Source organism: Chelonoidis abingdonii, chromosome 2, assembly GCF_003597395.2.
Source record: "Chelonoidis abingdonii isolate Lonesome George chromosome 2, CheloAbing_2.0, whole genome shotgun sequence".
Taxonomy (NCBI): Eukaryota; Metazoa; Chordata; order Testudines; family Testudinidae; genus Chelonoidis; species Chelonoidis abingdonii.
The window spans coordinates 79,761,290-79,775,271 of NC_133770.1; the positions used below are offsets into that span (position 1 = coordinate 79,761,290).

At 41.9% G+C, this 13,982-nt stretch overlaps 1 protein-coding gene across 2 annotated transcripts in view; it reads right to left on the bottom strand.

The window, feature by feature from the left end:
• OSBPL10 (oxysterol binding protein like 10) overlaps positions 1-9,547 on the bottom strand; it is a 184,323-nt gene extending 174,776 nt beyond the window's left edge. Inside the window, exon 1 of one of the 2 annotated variants that reach the window (XM_075062483.1) lies at positions 9,134-9,547. In XM_075062483.1, coding sequence (XP_074918584.1) covers positions 9,134-9,456 — 323 coding nt within the window. In that variant the 5' untranslated portion in view covers positions 9,457-9,547. Of the gene's footprint in view, positions 1-7,065; positions 7,191-9,133 lie in introns of those variants that run through there. The other variant, XM_075062484.1, reaches the window with a different exon arrangement.
• Between the last annotated feature and the right edge of the window lie 4,435 nt (positions 9,548-13,982).

Below are 13,982 nucleotides of genomic sequence, written 5' to 3' on the forward strand. Positions count from 1 at the left end.
ACCCCCCCAGCCCCCTTACCATGCCGCTCAGAGTAGCATGTCTGGCAACAGCACTGCCAAGCCGGAACTAGACACACTGTCGCTCTGCTCGGCAGGAGCACACAGCCCCACCGCCCAGAGCGCTGCCCCCGCAGCAGCATGGCTGCAGGGGAGGGGTTGGGAGCTCAAGGGCCGGGTAGGATGGTCCCACGGGCCAGATGTGGCCTGCGGGCTGTAGTTTGCCCATCTCTTCTTTAACCACAAAATCATCCTTTTTCTCAGCTCCAACCTGAGACTGAAAGCAGCATTCTATTAAGCATTTGTTGTAAACACAACTGAAGGATGACACACAAATGGATGGATTTGTTTGCTAGCCCTCTAATTTGCTAAATTCCGCCTCTGGTTCCACTTAGCTGCTTGAGGAAGACTCCATATGGCTGACTGTGTAGTAGATGCTCTCCCTGAAGTATAATGTTATCTATTTTGCAAATCCACCATTCTATTACAATTTCAAAGGAGCTTGTGTGAGGTAGAGCTATAGTTCAGAGACACATAGAGGGAAACTGAAGTTGGAGGCTTCAGAGCACAGGTACTGAACAATCGAACACACATTTTCCTAGCAGGCAGCAGGTAACTACATTTCATTGGTATAAGCTAGGTTTCTGATCATCCCGGGTGGCAGAATTTTTCCTAGAGTGGCTGAGGAACCACTCTCCCAGCAAAGATGGCCCAGAAAGAATAGAACATCTATACATCAGTCATTAAGCTATCAGAAGAATAAAGGCTTCAGTCAAGAATCTATATGCATAAGTGTACTTTCTCTTTGGACAGTGTTCCTGAAATATCATTTATCTGATACACCATTTTTTAAAAGCAGGTTTACCATTAAATCTAAAAATAGAATTATAGATGTAAAGTTTCTAAAAATAAGCTCTATATTAAAAAACACCCTAAACTCAAATGATGTATCTATTGGGGAAAAATCCCAGATACATTTCCGAGAGCAAAAGGTAAAGAAAGTAGCTCAGGGAATACATCAAACAATTTACTTTTCGACATGATTTTTTTTAAAAGTGTTCAGTAGCATGTCTTCGTTATATGTATTTTCCAGGTAAAATCTTGGCAAAGATACTAAATTTGACTTGAAATTAAAACTCTGCCTTGTGACAAAATTTCAGCAGCACAAAACATATGCTGGCTATCAGGTGTCCACCTTGTAAAAATTCCCCATCAATGTATTCACCATTAGCAGGAACACATTGCTTTTAATAATTTCCAGCCCTTCAACACGATATAGTAGGATAAACAAACTGGCACTTGAAAAAACAGCTTTATTTACAGGGACAATTTTGTGAATAAAAACTACAGCAGTATTTTAGTCCTCTCACCTTTTTGACATGTTTGTATGGCAAAAGCATTAATTTGCTCAGTTACAAACATATGAATTACAATCAAGGTTCTAAAATGTAAGCAGGAGGTTTCTAACTTTCACCTTCCCCACTCTCCTCTATTCCATCTGCAGTCCCTTAACACAAGAATCTCCAAGGCCACTCCAGCTATGATCAAGCAACAGTCCCTATAATCTATGATGATTTTTGTATGTATTCTGGCTATTGTGAGACTGGGCCATATCAGTGGCCTGTTTAACCTGGATTCAAATGATAGTATCTCGGAGTCTCTTACCTCTGTACAGTATGTCTTGCAGGACAGCTGTAAGTTACTTTTATTATTCATTAATAACAATGCACACAGCACTGTACAGAAATGCAGGATACATATCCCCTGATTCAGAGAGCCTTCATGGAAAAAGTTACCCATGAGTACAGGGTCATCCATATCAGGGTTGTTTTATATGAAAAAAAAAAAATCTTGAAAAGCGTTATATGTTCCCACAAACAAAACAAATACCGGTTCTACCTCATTCCCAATTGCTCTGTACATTTAGAAGCAAGACAATAATTATTTCATGATCAGTTTGTTTCTCTTGGGCAGACATTTTTACTCCCACGTCTATACATACACAATTCTAGTCATATGGTTCACATCTGCTGATGACTATCTTCTGGGTTCTAATATTGAGAAGATAGGTCTTAAAAGTACTGCTCAAAAGAGAAGTTGGGCCATAGCACCTATGTCCAGCTTCACTGTCTCAGATTCATTCAATTTCCAACCTGACCTGCTCAAGCACACTTTTCTCATGATCGCCCCAGACAAAGACCCCCAGGAAAGGGATGTACAACAGCCACCTCAAGGCTTCAGTAGAGGTCAGAGTGCCTAATCTGCTACGTCATGGAAAAGCAAGTCACAAAGTCTCCAGCAAAACAAGATTTCAACGGGGGGGGGGGGGGGGGGGGGGGGGGGGGGGGGGGCAGGGAATGTGTTTGCAAAACCTGACAACTCCCTCCACCTTCCATCCATCCTTGGTTTTCTGACCAGCTTTGCCACTACACTTTGTCCAGGGAGGTGGCAAGTAGCAGAGGTTTCAACTACTCTCAAGCACCACAGATACCTCCATTCCATAGTTTGTGGAGCTTCGCAGGTGGTCAGCATGGCTGATTTGGAAAAGAGAAAAATCCTTAAAAAAAAAGTGTGTCTTGAATTAATCCTTCCTGTCCTACTAGATCACAATTTCTCCTTCTCCAACACATTTATGCAGTTGCTAAATCCAGTTTTTCCTCTACATCTATAAAGTCTGCCTGGTCCACTATCAAAACCCTCATAGGCCTTAATTTTCATCTCAACTACTGCAACCTCCTTGTTTATGGAATCCCAGACTTATCCCTTCTGATCCATCCTGCATGCTCCCATTAAAGTCACTTGTCTTGCTTTCTGCTCAGCCACATCCATCTCATCTTCAAACCCCTTCACTGAAGCTGCTTCTGACATCAAGCTCCATGCTTTTACCGTCCTAGCTCCTGCTTCTATTCTCTCACCCCTTATGTTTAAATGCCAACTTCTGCTGGTTCCTATGCCATCTTCCATGCTATGTGATGGCCTGAGCCTCTTTTCTGATGTAATCTATTATGCCTCCCCTCTTCCTTTAAGTCCCTCCTCAAAACAGAGCTCTTCAAAAAGGTCTATAAACTCTAATTTAAGAGAAAAATGTTCACAAAATAGTCCAAAAATAAAGTACAATTTTGGTCACGTCTTCCATCCTCTGTCTACTTGTAAGCTGAGTCAGGGACCTTATTCTCTTTCGTCCGTAAAGCACCTACCATATCTATGAATAGCAATTATAGCAACACTGTTCTGCAAAACACCCTGGAAAATGGTTGCTGACATTTTTAGGAGGAGCCACAGCAGCAAGAATAGTCAGAGTTGCACAACAGCTGGGAAAAAGAGGTAAATCATAAGAACAATGAAAGGACATGGTAGCAATTTCTTCAGTAACATAAGAACAGTTTGGGATTGAGGGAATTAGTTTCTTTTCTGGAATACACTTCCCTTGATTTCTGAAGTAAGAGCAGTCGGACTGCAACTGCTCTTCTAGCAAGAAGCAATGAACAGGACTGTAGTAGCACTCCAGCAGGGGGAGTGTGAGCTCAAATAAAAATAAAACACAGCCTACACTGAGCCTCTGTTGTGGAATGAGCATATCTAATTCAACAATGATGCCCAAGAGGAGGAGAAGAAACAAAAAAGTTACAGGACAGTTAGGATGTGGTTCTCTAACAGAAGACTAAGGATACACTGAAAAAAGTGGTGTAAAGAATATTTATTGAGTTACAAAATAAAATACGAGGAAGAACTGATTTAATGCAGTGTCTTCTCCAAGAGAATTCAGAAGAATAAGGAATGGAATACATCCTCTCTCATCCACACAAGGTAGAAATAATAATATCCAACAACTCAGAATTTATCTACTTCTGTGGCAGTTGTACATTCATAATGATCTTTGCCCGGCCAACAGCATGCAGGGATTTGTTCATGCTTCCAAAGAGAACCTTCCAGATTGAAAAGCCTAGAAACATTTTCATTTAAAATAAGGAGAGAGAGAGAACATGCGCTTAGAATTTGCATTTAGCACAGAAAGATTACTACTTGACCCAAGCAGGTGGATTTTCAAGACTTGTTTAGAATTTTTTGCTGAACTACTTAAGATCAGGATGGTAAGCCACAAGCATATTAAGGGATACTTTCATTAATACCAAATTAACTGAGTGAAAACAGGTTCTCCAGTAGAATTGTCATATGCCATAGGGACATATTCTTCTATTCAATCCACACAGATGAAAGAAGTAAATCCAATCAGAAATATTTTATGACAGTGCATCAATTCCAGATAATATAATTATCGCAAGCACAGAGCAGAAAGATTAGATGCCTAAGCATCTCATGACACCCACAGGTGTGTGATCATGTTAAAGTGCCCACGCTTCAAGCCAAATTTGGCTCTTCTGCTCTCTGGATTCTCACCAGTATAGACCCGGATGGATTTAATGAATCCAGTTGAATAATTCAAGAATTTTACTGATATTACTGAATAGGTTTTTAGTCATCCCTATCTTGTTTAAGTACTTGCTCCAACATTAAAAAAAAAAGTTGAGAGTGACTTTTCCTTCTGCATGTTTTAAACTAAACAGTCTTCCTCATAGTCAGATTAGGCTGTTTCTGAGGCTACCAGACCGCAGTGAAGAGAATCATTTTTTTTAAATACAAGTCAGTATACTCTCACAGGATTCACTTAACAGGATGCCAAATGAAGTAACTTCATGAAGAGGACCAATTCATCTTCAGACCTGCAATTGTTTCAGCTAATGAAAGTTAAGATTTTTTTTTTAAATGAATCTAGATATAGTATGCCAACTGAAAGAGAGCAAACAATAAGTTGTGTTGGGTATCTTTTTAAAATAGCAATGCCTGTGGTATATCTGTAAAGAGAATATCAGTGAAAATGTTATTCACAGTAACTGCATTCCTGAAGGAATTCCTGTTTCATTTAGATTTTAAAAGATAATCCTGGCATTCAAAAAACAGGTGTTGTGCATTCTAGCGGCTTTTCAACTTGAGCATAATATGGTAACCTTAACATTAAATGTGTTAGGATTATATAGGTTAGTGGATAAGGCCAATTGACATAAAGGCTACTGATATCTAATCACAGGATTTGGATTAGGCACCTTTAATATTATTTGCCTTTTTAAACTGAATAACAGTTTTGGTAAACTGTATCTCCAGGACTCCAGTCCACAAATGGAACTGACCAAATGACAAATACTCAGAGGTCAAATAAACACGTAAACAGTTGCTTGATACTGAACTATAAACTGAGTTTGGGGTGTTATAAAAAGAGATACTTGATAAATACAGTACCAACAAAAAGCAAAACTTATTTTAAACTCTGATTTCTAGAAAATCCTCCACCCCAAACAAATCCTTTTAGATTCAGTATAGTTTGTGGTCCCTGTTGAATAACCCAACTGTAATTCAGCAGAACTGCTCTATTGATGACATAAACCTCTTGAGCAAAAACAGATTACATAAAATATAAACATAGTATAGTGACTGAAAAAGTGTACTAACACCGCATGAAAAGAGAAACATGATTGCTACAAGTTGCAATGTCATTTAATCTATTAAAACAGAATTATTTAAACAAGTATATTTTAAATTGTATAGTTTCTCCTGATGTTTTCAGACAAGGTAAGCATTATAAATTAAAATTATGCCTTTGTGTTTCTTGTTAATGGATGTCTTGTACATTTGGAAATTGACTCCTATGATTACCATCTAACAACTCAATTATCACAATGCCCAGAGACCCAATCAGGATCTGATCGTGCTAGGCACTGTCCAAACACAATCAAGATATAATCTATGCCTCAAAAAATTTACCATCAGAGATCTCTATTCTGCAATCATATCTGTGACATCAGACCCTTAGATCAAAGAAGAGACCCATTTAATTGGACAAGGATCCACTCATATACGTCCCACTGCCCAACTGAGATCTAAGAAATTACTCATTACTTTTACAAAAAGGGGTCAGATACAAAGGCAGCCTTTAATTTTCAGAGTTATGCTATCAAAAAGTTGTTGTTTTTTAAAGAGGAAGATTTTCACCAAGTAGGGGGACTGAATAATTCAAGAGTAAGAGGTCAGAAGATAGACTTTTCACCTCCAAGAGTCCTGACCAAATCCAACATATGACAGTAGCAACTGAGCTGTTACCACCTGATGGAAGGTCAGTGGCCTACCAAATGAGTTGATGGAACCAATCCAGTTGTTCCAGGATTTGTGTCCCCAACACAAACACACTACTGCTAGCATATTTATTGGCAGTTATAACAAGGGAACCAAGTCAGAAAGCAGTAGTGGATTGGGGAAACACTAATATGGGAAACGCTGGGTCTTTATCGAACAAGAACATTGTGGCAGCGTTAACATTGCTAAGCAACCATGGATTAATTTTCTAAGTCATTCTCTCCAGAAATGTATACATATCTTTTACTAAAGGCTGCTCTATGGGCTTGAGATAGAACTAAAGACCTTCGCCAATGGCACCTATTGCAAATAATCCAGATCTTAACCCAAATCACAAATCAGAGACTTTTAAATGTTTAACTCATTTAGAGATAAAAAAAATCTAACTTTAACTGGCCCACTCTCCTGCGGTATTAGTACTACGAAGTTAGCCATTATGTTTCTCAATTTTCTAGAAAAAATATTTTATACACAATGCTAACTGTAATAGAAATGATGGTATCTGTTCATTCAGGAAACAAAAAAATATATAACTAATTTAGATCAATCTTTTCAGACAACTTTCCTAACAAAAGAATCTCCATAAGCGACACGCTGGATAAGGACCTGGATATACAAATTACCCAAGAGAAATGAGGTTTGATCCAGAAAAGAAGACCAGTAATCTCTGTCTGTAGCACAGAAAAAGAACGTTTATGTCTGATACTGTTTCAATCTGACGCTAGTAAGGTTAAAAAAATATATAGATTGAATGGTGATAAATGTTGGTGAAACTGTGGTGAAAGAGGTGATTTTATGCATATAGGGTGGACATGGCTAATCAGAGAGTATTGGGATGCAATCCATAGCCAAATATCACAAATTGTTGGAGATATATATTACCAAATGATCCACTGGTAATCCTTCTGGGGCTTCCTACTGGAAATGATAACACAAAGGGAAACGAGGAATTAATCACTCAATTGTTTGTAGCTGTTCGGCTATTGATAGCTTCTCACAAGAAAAAGAAAAAAATAGTCCAACTGCAGAGAAATGGTTCCAAAAAAAAAAAACAAAAAACTGGGAGGTTGCTGTTATGGAAAAACTAACACACCAATTGTGTACCCAGCAAAATAGAGGACAAATAGATACTTAGATATTTGGTTACCTTTTATTCAATACTCAAAGTATATTCACCCTCAGTTCTTTTGAATGTTAATATTTTATAGACATGCCTGTCTGTAAAATATGTGTAATCAAAGATTTCACAAAATTTAATGAAATACAAGAAACAACATGATGCTCACTCTGTATGTAGTATGGCAATATCCTGTGCACACTGTCCAGCCTGGGGATGAGGAATGCTATAACTAGGTCCACAGTAGCAGTTTCGGGGAGGGGAAGTTTTCCACCACTTCCACTTCTGATTCAGCTCCATAAGTGACAGTAACTTTGGTAGCTCCAGCAGTGATAATGCTCCCATGGACACTAGCATTTTTACTACTTTGTCATTTAACACTGTTGCATATCTAAATGACACGGTGTTAAAACACCATGGTCTGCTGAACATTAACAGCACTATTTCTTCCACAGCTGTTACCACTGGCTAGGGACCCTGATGTCAACAACAGTAGAAATTTATTGCCTAATACAGAACAGGTCCGGTGTGGAAGTTTACCCTGTTCTATAGGTAAAGGTCCTCACTCTCCACAGCTGCCAATCCAGTACCTTTCATAAGTACAAAAATCTAGCTACTTAAAATAAAAGGGAAAGAGGATGAAGTTTAATAACCAGAAGAGAAAGAAAAATAAATAATAAATCCTCTCTGCCCAATTCCATTACAATAGACCCCAGTACAGCACTATTAGGGCCACAATCCCAGCTGTAATAACAATTTAGGCCCTGATCCTGTACTGTGTTGGGTACGAGCAGATTCCCATTGCAGTCAGTGAGGTTCCTTGCCTGCGTAGCAGTCTGTCCATACCCAAGAAATTGCAGGATTAGGATCTTGGTCTCTGTGTCCATGACAAAAATAAATTCGACTTGTCAAATCAGGACATAATGAAATTAAAACTTTAATTTTAATATGAATTATCTCATCCCCGCCTCCAATAAAATGATCACCACAGAAAATACTATTTTTCTATTTACGTCTCAGTGCTAGTTTCTTAACTGAGGCAGAATATTTTATTCCATAGTTGTTGTTTTTTTTAAAGTTTTGCAGAACAAGGAAGTCAAAAGTAATACACTACAGTATATAGTTTAGATCTATTTCGTAGTATTCCTACAGAACAAGGCTGGGAGGAGGGAGGAAACATGTCACGTGCACTATTCACAGAAAGTTGTTTCTTCCATCCCTCTAACTCAGGGTTCTCAAACTGTGGGTTGGGACCCCTCAAGGAGTCACAAGGCTATTACATGGGAGGTCGAGAGCTGTCAGACCCCACCCCAAACTCCACTTTGCCTCCATATTTATAATGGTGTTAAATATATAAGAACATGTTTTTAAATTATAAGGGGGTCCACACAGAGGCTTTCTATGTGAAAGGGGCCACCAGTAAAAACGTTTGAGAACCACTACTCTAACTCCCTAAATACAAACATACCATAAACATTTTTACATTATATGTTCAAACACCAGGCTACCTATCAGACCCCCCTTGCAAAACCACCACCATAAAGATGTACCAGCCCAGGCACACGATCCCCTCGGCTTCCCTTTTCCCATAAAATCGATGACAATGAAAATACTAAGGAGATCACCTCACCCATGTAGAAGAATGAAGGAGGGATCTGCCCCAGGGCAAGTGGCTGAGTTACACACACACCGCTCCACCGGCCTAACGGGCCAGCGGTCACTCGGCCAGCTCTAAAGAGCAGCATCTCTGGGGACCGCCGCGTCCGAGGTCTGGGCGAGCCGAGGACCGGGGTGTCTCGGGGGGGCAGCCCCCCACTCGGGGCCGGGAGTTACCTGCTCTGCCAGCCCTGGAGAAGGTTGGTGTATTTGCTGAGCGCTCCCTCCAGCGTCGGCTCCCTCCTGCGGCCGCTGCCGAGAGCCGGCCCCCCTCCGCTTCCTCCCGGACTCGCAGCTGCCGAGCCCGGGCTACTGCTGCTTCCTCCGCCGCTTCCTTCCAGCCTGCCCGCCGCTGGCCGGCCCGGCAACCCGCGGCCCACGGAGGAGGGGGACGAACCCGCAGACGTGGGGCGGCTGCTGCTCCGGCTGCTGCTGTTGCTGCCGCCGCCTCCATCCCCGCTGCTGCCGCCCTGCGCCGCGGCCGCCGCCACCTTCTCCATGGAGCCTGCCCGGCCGCGGCTGCTGCGAGTTCCCGGGAAATGCCTGACTCACGCGCGGAGCGGGAGTGGCCGGGCCCGCCCCCTCCGCCGGTTACTAGAACAAGTCGGGGCGGTGGCCACAGAACCGCCCCCAGCCCGGAGAGACGCAGGAATAAGCGCCCTGCCTGGTAGTCGCTCGGGAGGCTGCTGACCCGGCTTGGGAGATTCCGAGCCAGGCCTGAGAGAGAGCACAGCACGCGGAGCGAGAGCCGGGGAGGAGTGCACAGCACGGTGTGTAAGAACACAGCAGCAGCACACAACACACACACACACACCAGGTAACAGCCACGGGGGACAGCACAACTTGGTGTGTAACACGAAGCACCAAACAACACACACCATACACACTGTGTAACAGCCAGGAAGGAATGCACAGCACTGTGTGTAACACAAAGCACCACTACCAGTAAGAAGAGCACAACATAGTGTGTAACATACCACATCCATATACACTACCATCCAGAGAGGAGTGCACAACACGCAGCATTTCACACAGCAGCACTACTCCCCACCGTACGTACATGACAGCCAGTGAGTGTGTACAACACAATACTTCAAAACGCACAGAATACCTACCACAACACATATACAGTATGTAACATGTAGAAGAATGCACAACACACACACACACACACACATAAGCAGTATTGCCATCTCCATTCAAGAATCATGAGTCAAATATTGTAAATCTACCAAAATCATGAGATTAGCTTAAAATCATGGGGTGTTTTAATTATAAGTTGGAGGGGTTCCTTGGCTTTTTGTTTCCAAGCTTATAGGATGCACTTAGGTCATCTTTTCAAGCTTTTCTATACAACTATGAGGGCTAGAAACTTTTTATTTAAAAAGAAATGAGAGCTGAGATTCTCTGTCTTTTTGTTCTGTATTTGTACAGCACCTAGCACCTTGGGGACCAGGTCCATGACTCGGGTTCCTAGGTGCTACGATAATACAAATAATAATCATTCAGTCTCTTTGCCTCTGGAAATTTCTACCACATATGTCTGACGAAGTGGGTATTCACCCACGAAAGCTTATGCTCCAATACGTCTGTTAGTCTTTAAGGTGCCACAGGACTCTTTGTCGCTTTTTACAGATCCATACTAACACGGCTTACCCCTCTGATTCATGCAGTCTCTTTGTTTCAACAGCGAGCACTTGAAGGAAAAAAGCAAACAATCTGAGACAATCAAATCACCAGAGCTGGTAACATTGCAGAGGCAAGCTAACCACGACACACACACTGTGTGCACAGCTATCAATGCATAACACAGAGAGAGTAGTGTCTACTTCAACACAAAGTGTATAACAAAGGTACCCAGCACTGAGTATGTAGCACATGGAAACAAGTGATAAACCTACAGTGAGAGAGGCCTTGTGTTTCAGGTACAGGAGCTCTGAGTACAATGCCTGCTTTTGTCACAGATTTCCTGTGTGATCTTGGGCAATCTTAATCTCCCAGTTTTCCACTGTAAAGTGGGGATGGTAATACTTCCCTGTCTCTTAGGTGTTGTGAAGATACATTCATTAATAAATCTGAGCCACTCAGATGCTACAACAATGGGGAACATATAAGTATCTAGACATATCAGACACAAAGGAGTGTGGAAAAACAATAGAGTGTACATATCATCATGGAAAGTCTGGGCCAGTTCTGAGAGGCTGGAGAACCTGTGGTTGCAGGAGGCTGCCACAGGCAGACACGGTGCTAGAGTTCTGTGCTGGCTTATTCACTCCTCTTGCAGGCATCATGTAAAGAATGAGTTGGTAAACTGAGCTTGGGCTGTGCCTTAAATTATGGAGCTGATTGCTTACTTCCTAGTCTCTAGCCCTGTGCAGATTAAAACTGTCTGACACTGAGGAAATCTCCTGACAGCTGAATGAGACACATGTGAGCAAGTGGTGGTGGGGAAGAAAGATATATTACATTTGAGTTGGTGGGCAGGAGAGAGAGCCAACTATGCTTCCCTTCCTGGCTACCAGTTGCCTCACCAGCTGCCCTGATTTGAGGTCATCCTCCTGTCCACTTACACTGTTCCATATTGTGGAGTTCTTGCAGGTCCACATCCTCCTACCCACTTCATGCTGCTTTTAACTGAGGGCTTCAACATAGAAATGTAGGGCTGAAAAGGAACTTGAGAGGTCATCAAGTACAGCCCCTTGCACTGAGCAGGATCATCAGCCCTCTTTGAGCAACTTCATATTGCCTCTGACTGGGTCTTCTTCCAGGGCCCCCTTCTTCTCCTTATTATTTCTTCTGTCCCCAACTTGGATCTTCTATGGAGTCCTTTCACCAGGTGACTGCTTCTTTATTTTCATGTCCTCTCATTCCCCACAGCCAACCAATCCCTCCACCTCAGTCAGCTTTCTTGGTACTCCCAGTCAACATATCCTCCTTAATAGAAATTGTATGTACTTTTATAAAATAAATGAAACAATAATATCCAAGTACAGTTATAAGCAGGAGCAGGACAAATAATTAAACAGGGCTACCCAATTGAGGGGATAAGCAGGGGGCCCAGATGTGTTTAAATAGCTTATGTACTTATTTGCACCTATTAAACATAGTTTCTGAGCACCTCACAATCTTATTAATGTATTTATCCTTACAACACCTCTGTAAGGTAGGTAAGTACTATTATCCCTGCTTTACAGATAGGGAACTGTGGTACAGAGAGACTAAATGACTTGCCCAACGTTACACAGGAAGTCTGTGGCACAGCAGGGAATTGAACCCAAGTATCCCAAGCTAGTGCCCCAACCATTGCATCAGCCTTCCTCTCTACATGAAACAGCGATGCACAGAATTCACAACAGATAGGATGTATATAGCTAATACACTACATGCACACACAAACACAGAAGCTCCAAAATAATGTAAATATTCACACACAATGCATAAATTATCACAACACAGGGTATATATTAATACTCACAGAGCGTATAGAGTCACCCACCCAGGGCATAGATTTATGCACAAACAGTGGAGAACAATGTAACCCGGGAGAAGAATCACCCCCCTCTGTGATTAATTTGTTTATTAGTAAGGACTGTGTGAATATTTGTGTTAACCCATGAATCTAGTGTTATTTTACTCTACGTTCTCATTTTGCTTTAAGCCAACACATTCTCTGTGTTAACCTATACATATATATATAACTTTGTACTCTTTGTATGTTAATCAACACACTGTATGATTATTCATGTATACTCTGTGATCATGTGTGCACTGTGTGTGAATATTTAACACAGAGACCATACAAAGTTTAAAAAACACAAAGTGTATTTTAGTAAAATAATATACAGTGAATCAATTACAACAGAGTATATAGCTTAATACAAATATTCACACACATTGTCTACATTCTCAGGGAGGGGGAGGGAGGGATACACACAGCGGGGCAGATTCTCCTCTGAAGTAAATGTAAATTTACTCTAATGGGGAGTTATGCCAGCAATGTAAATTTACTCCCTAATGTAAATGTAAATTTACTCCCTAATGGGGAGTTATGCCTGCAGTGTTGGCTGTATTCAGGCTCCAAATGGTATTGTCAGGCCTTGTTTAAGATATGACTGTCTATATTCCAGCTGGAAGTTGTGATTCCAAGCACAGCTAGGCAGACTCACACTAGCTCAGCTCAAGCTAGCAGACTGAGGGCTAGTCTATACTGGCAACACTAAAGTGCTGCTGGGGCAGTGCTTTAATGTGCCTTGTGTGGTCGCAGCGCAGTGCTGGGAGAGAACCACCTCCACGAGGGGCATAGCTACCAGTGCTGGGAGTGCAACTCCCAGCGCTGGTGTACAGTCTACACTGGTACTTTACAGCGCTGAAACTTGCTGCGCTCGGGGGGTGTTTTTTCACACCCCTGAGCAAGAAAGTTGCAGTGCTGTAAATTGCCAGTGTAGACAAGCCTTCAAACTAACACTGTGGACATTGCAATGCTAGTGATGGCTCGGATTAGCCACCTGAGCTCAGACCAAGGGGATTGGGCAGTGCTGGACTTGGGCAGCTAGTTCAAGCCAGTGCCACAATGTCCACATTGATATTTTTAGTGCAGTAGCTCAAGATGAGCTAGCACAAGTGGATCAACAGTTTGCCTCTTGCCTCTTTGTTCTGTTTTGCTTATTTGCTTTTCCAGCCAAATTCCGCATCTTCCTTTGCAAGCCATAAAGCTGGGGTCACAAACTTTTTCTAGTTTAGTGAATAAGAATGCCAACAGAACATTCGAAGGAACATGGGGAGGCCATCGCTTACTGGATGGAACTTGAATAATAGCTGGAAAGGGATTGCACAATTGATAAAGATGTGCAAACCTGCTGTCAGATACCATGGTACAATATTTTGCATCATCTCCTGGATATTTTGCTATATTTAAGTGAGAGGTTGTCAACGTTCCTCCCCCACTCTGAACTTTAAGGTACAGATGTGGGGACCTGCATGAACAATTCTAAGCTTAATTACTAGCTTAGATCTGGTAACACTGCCA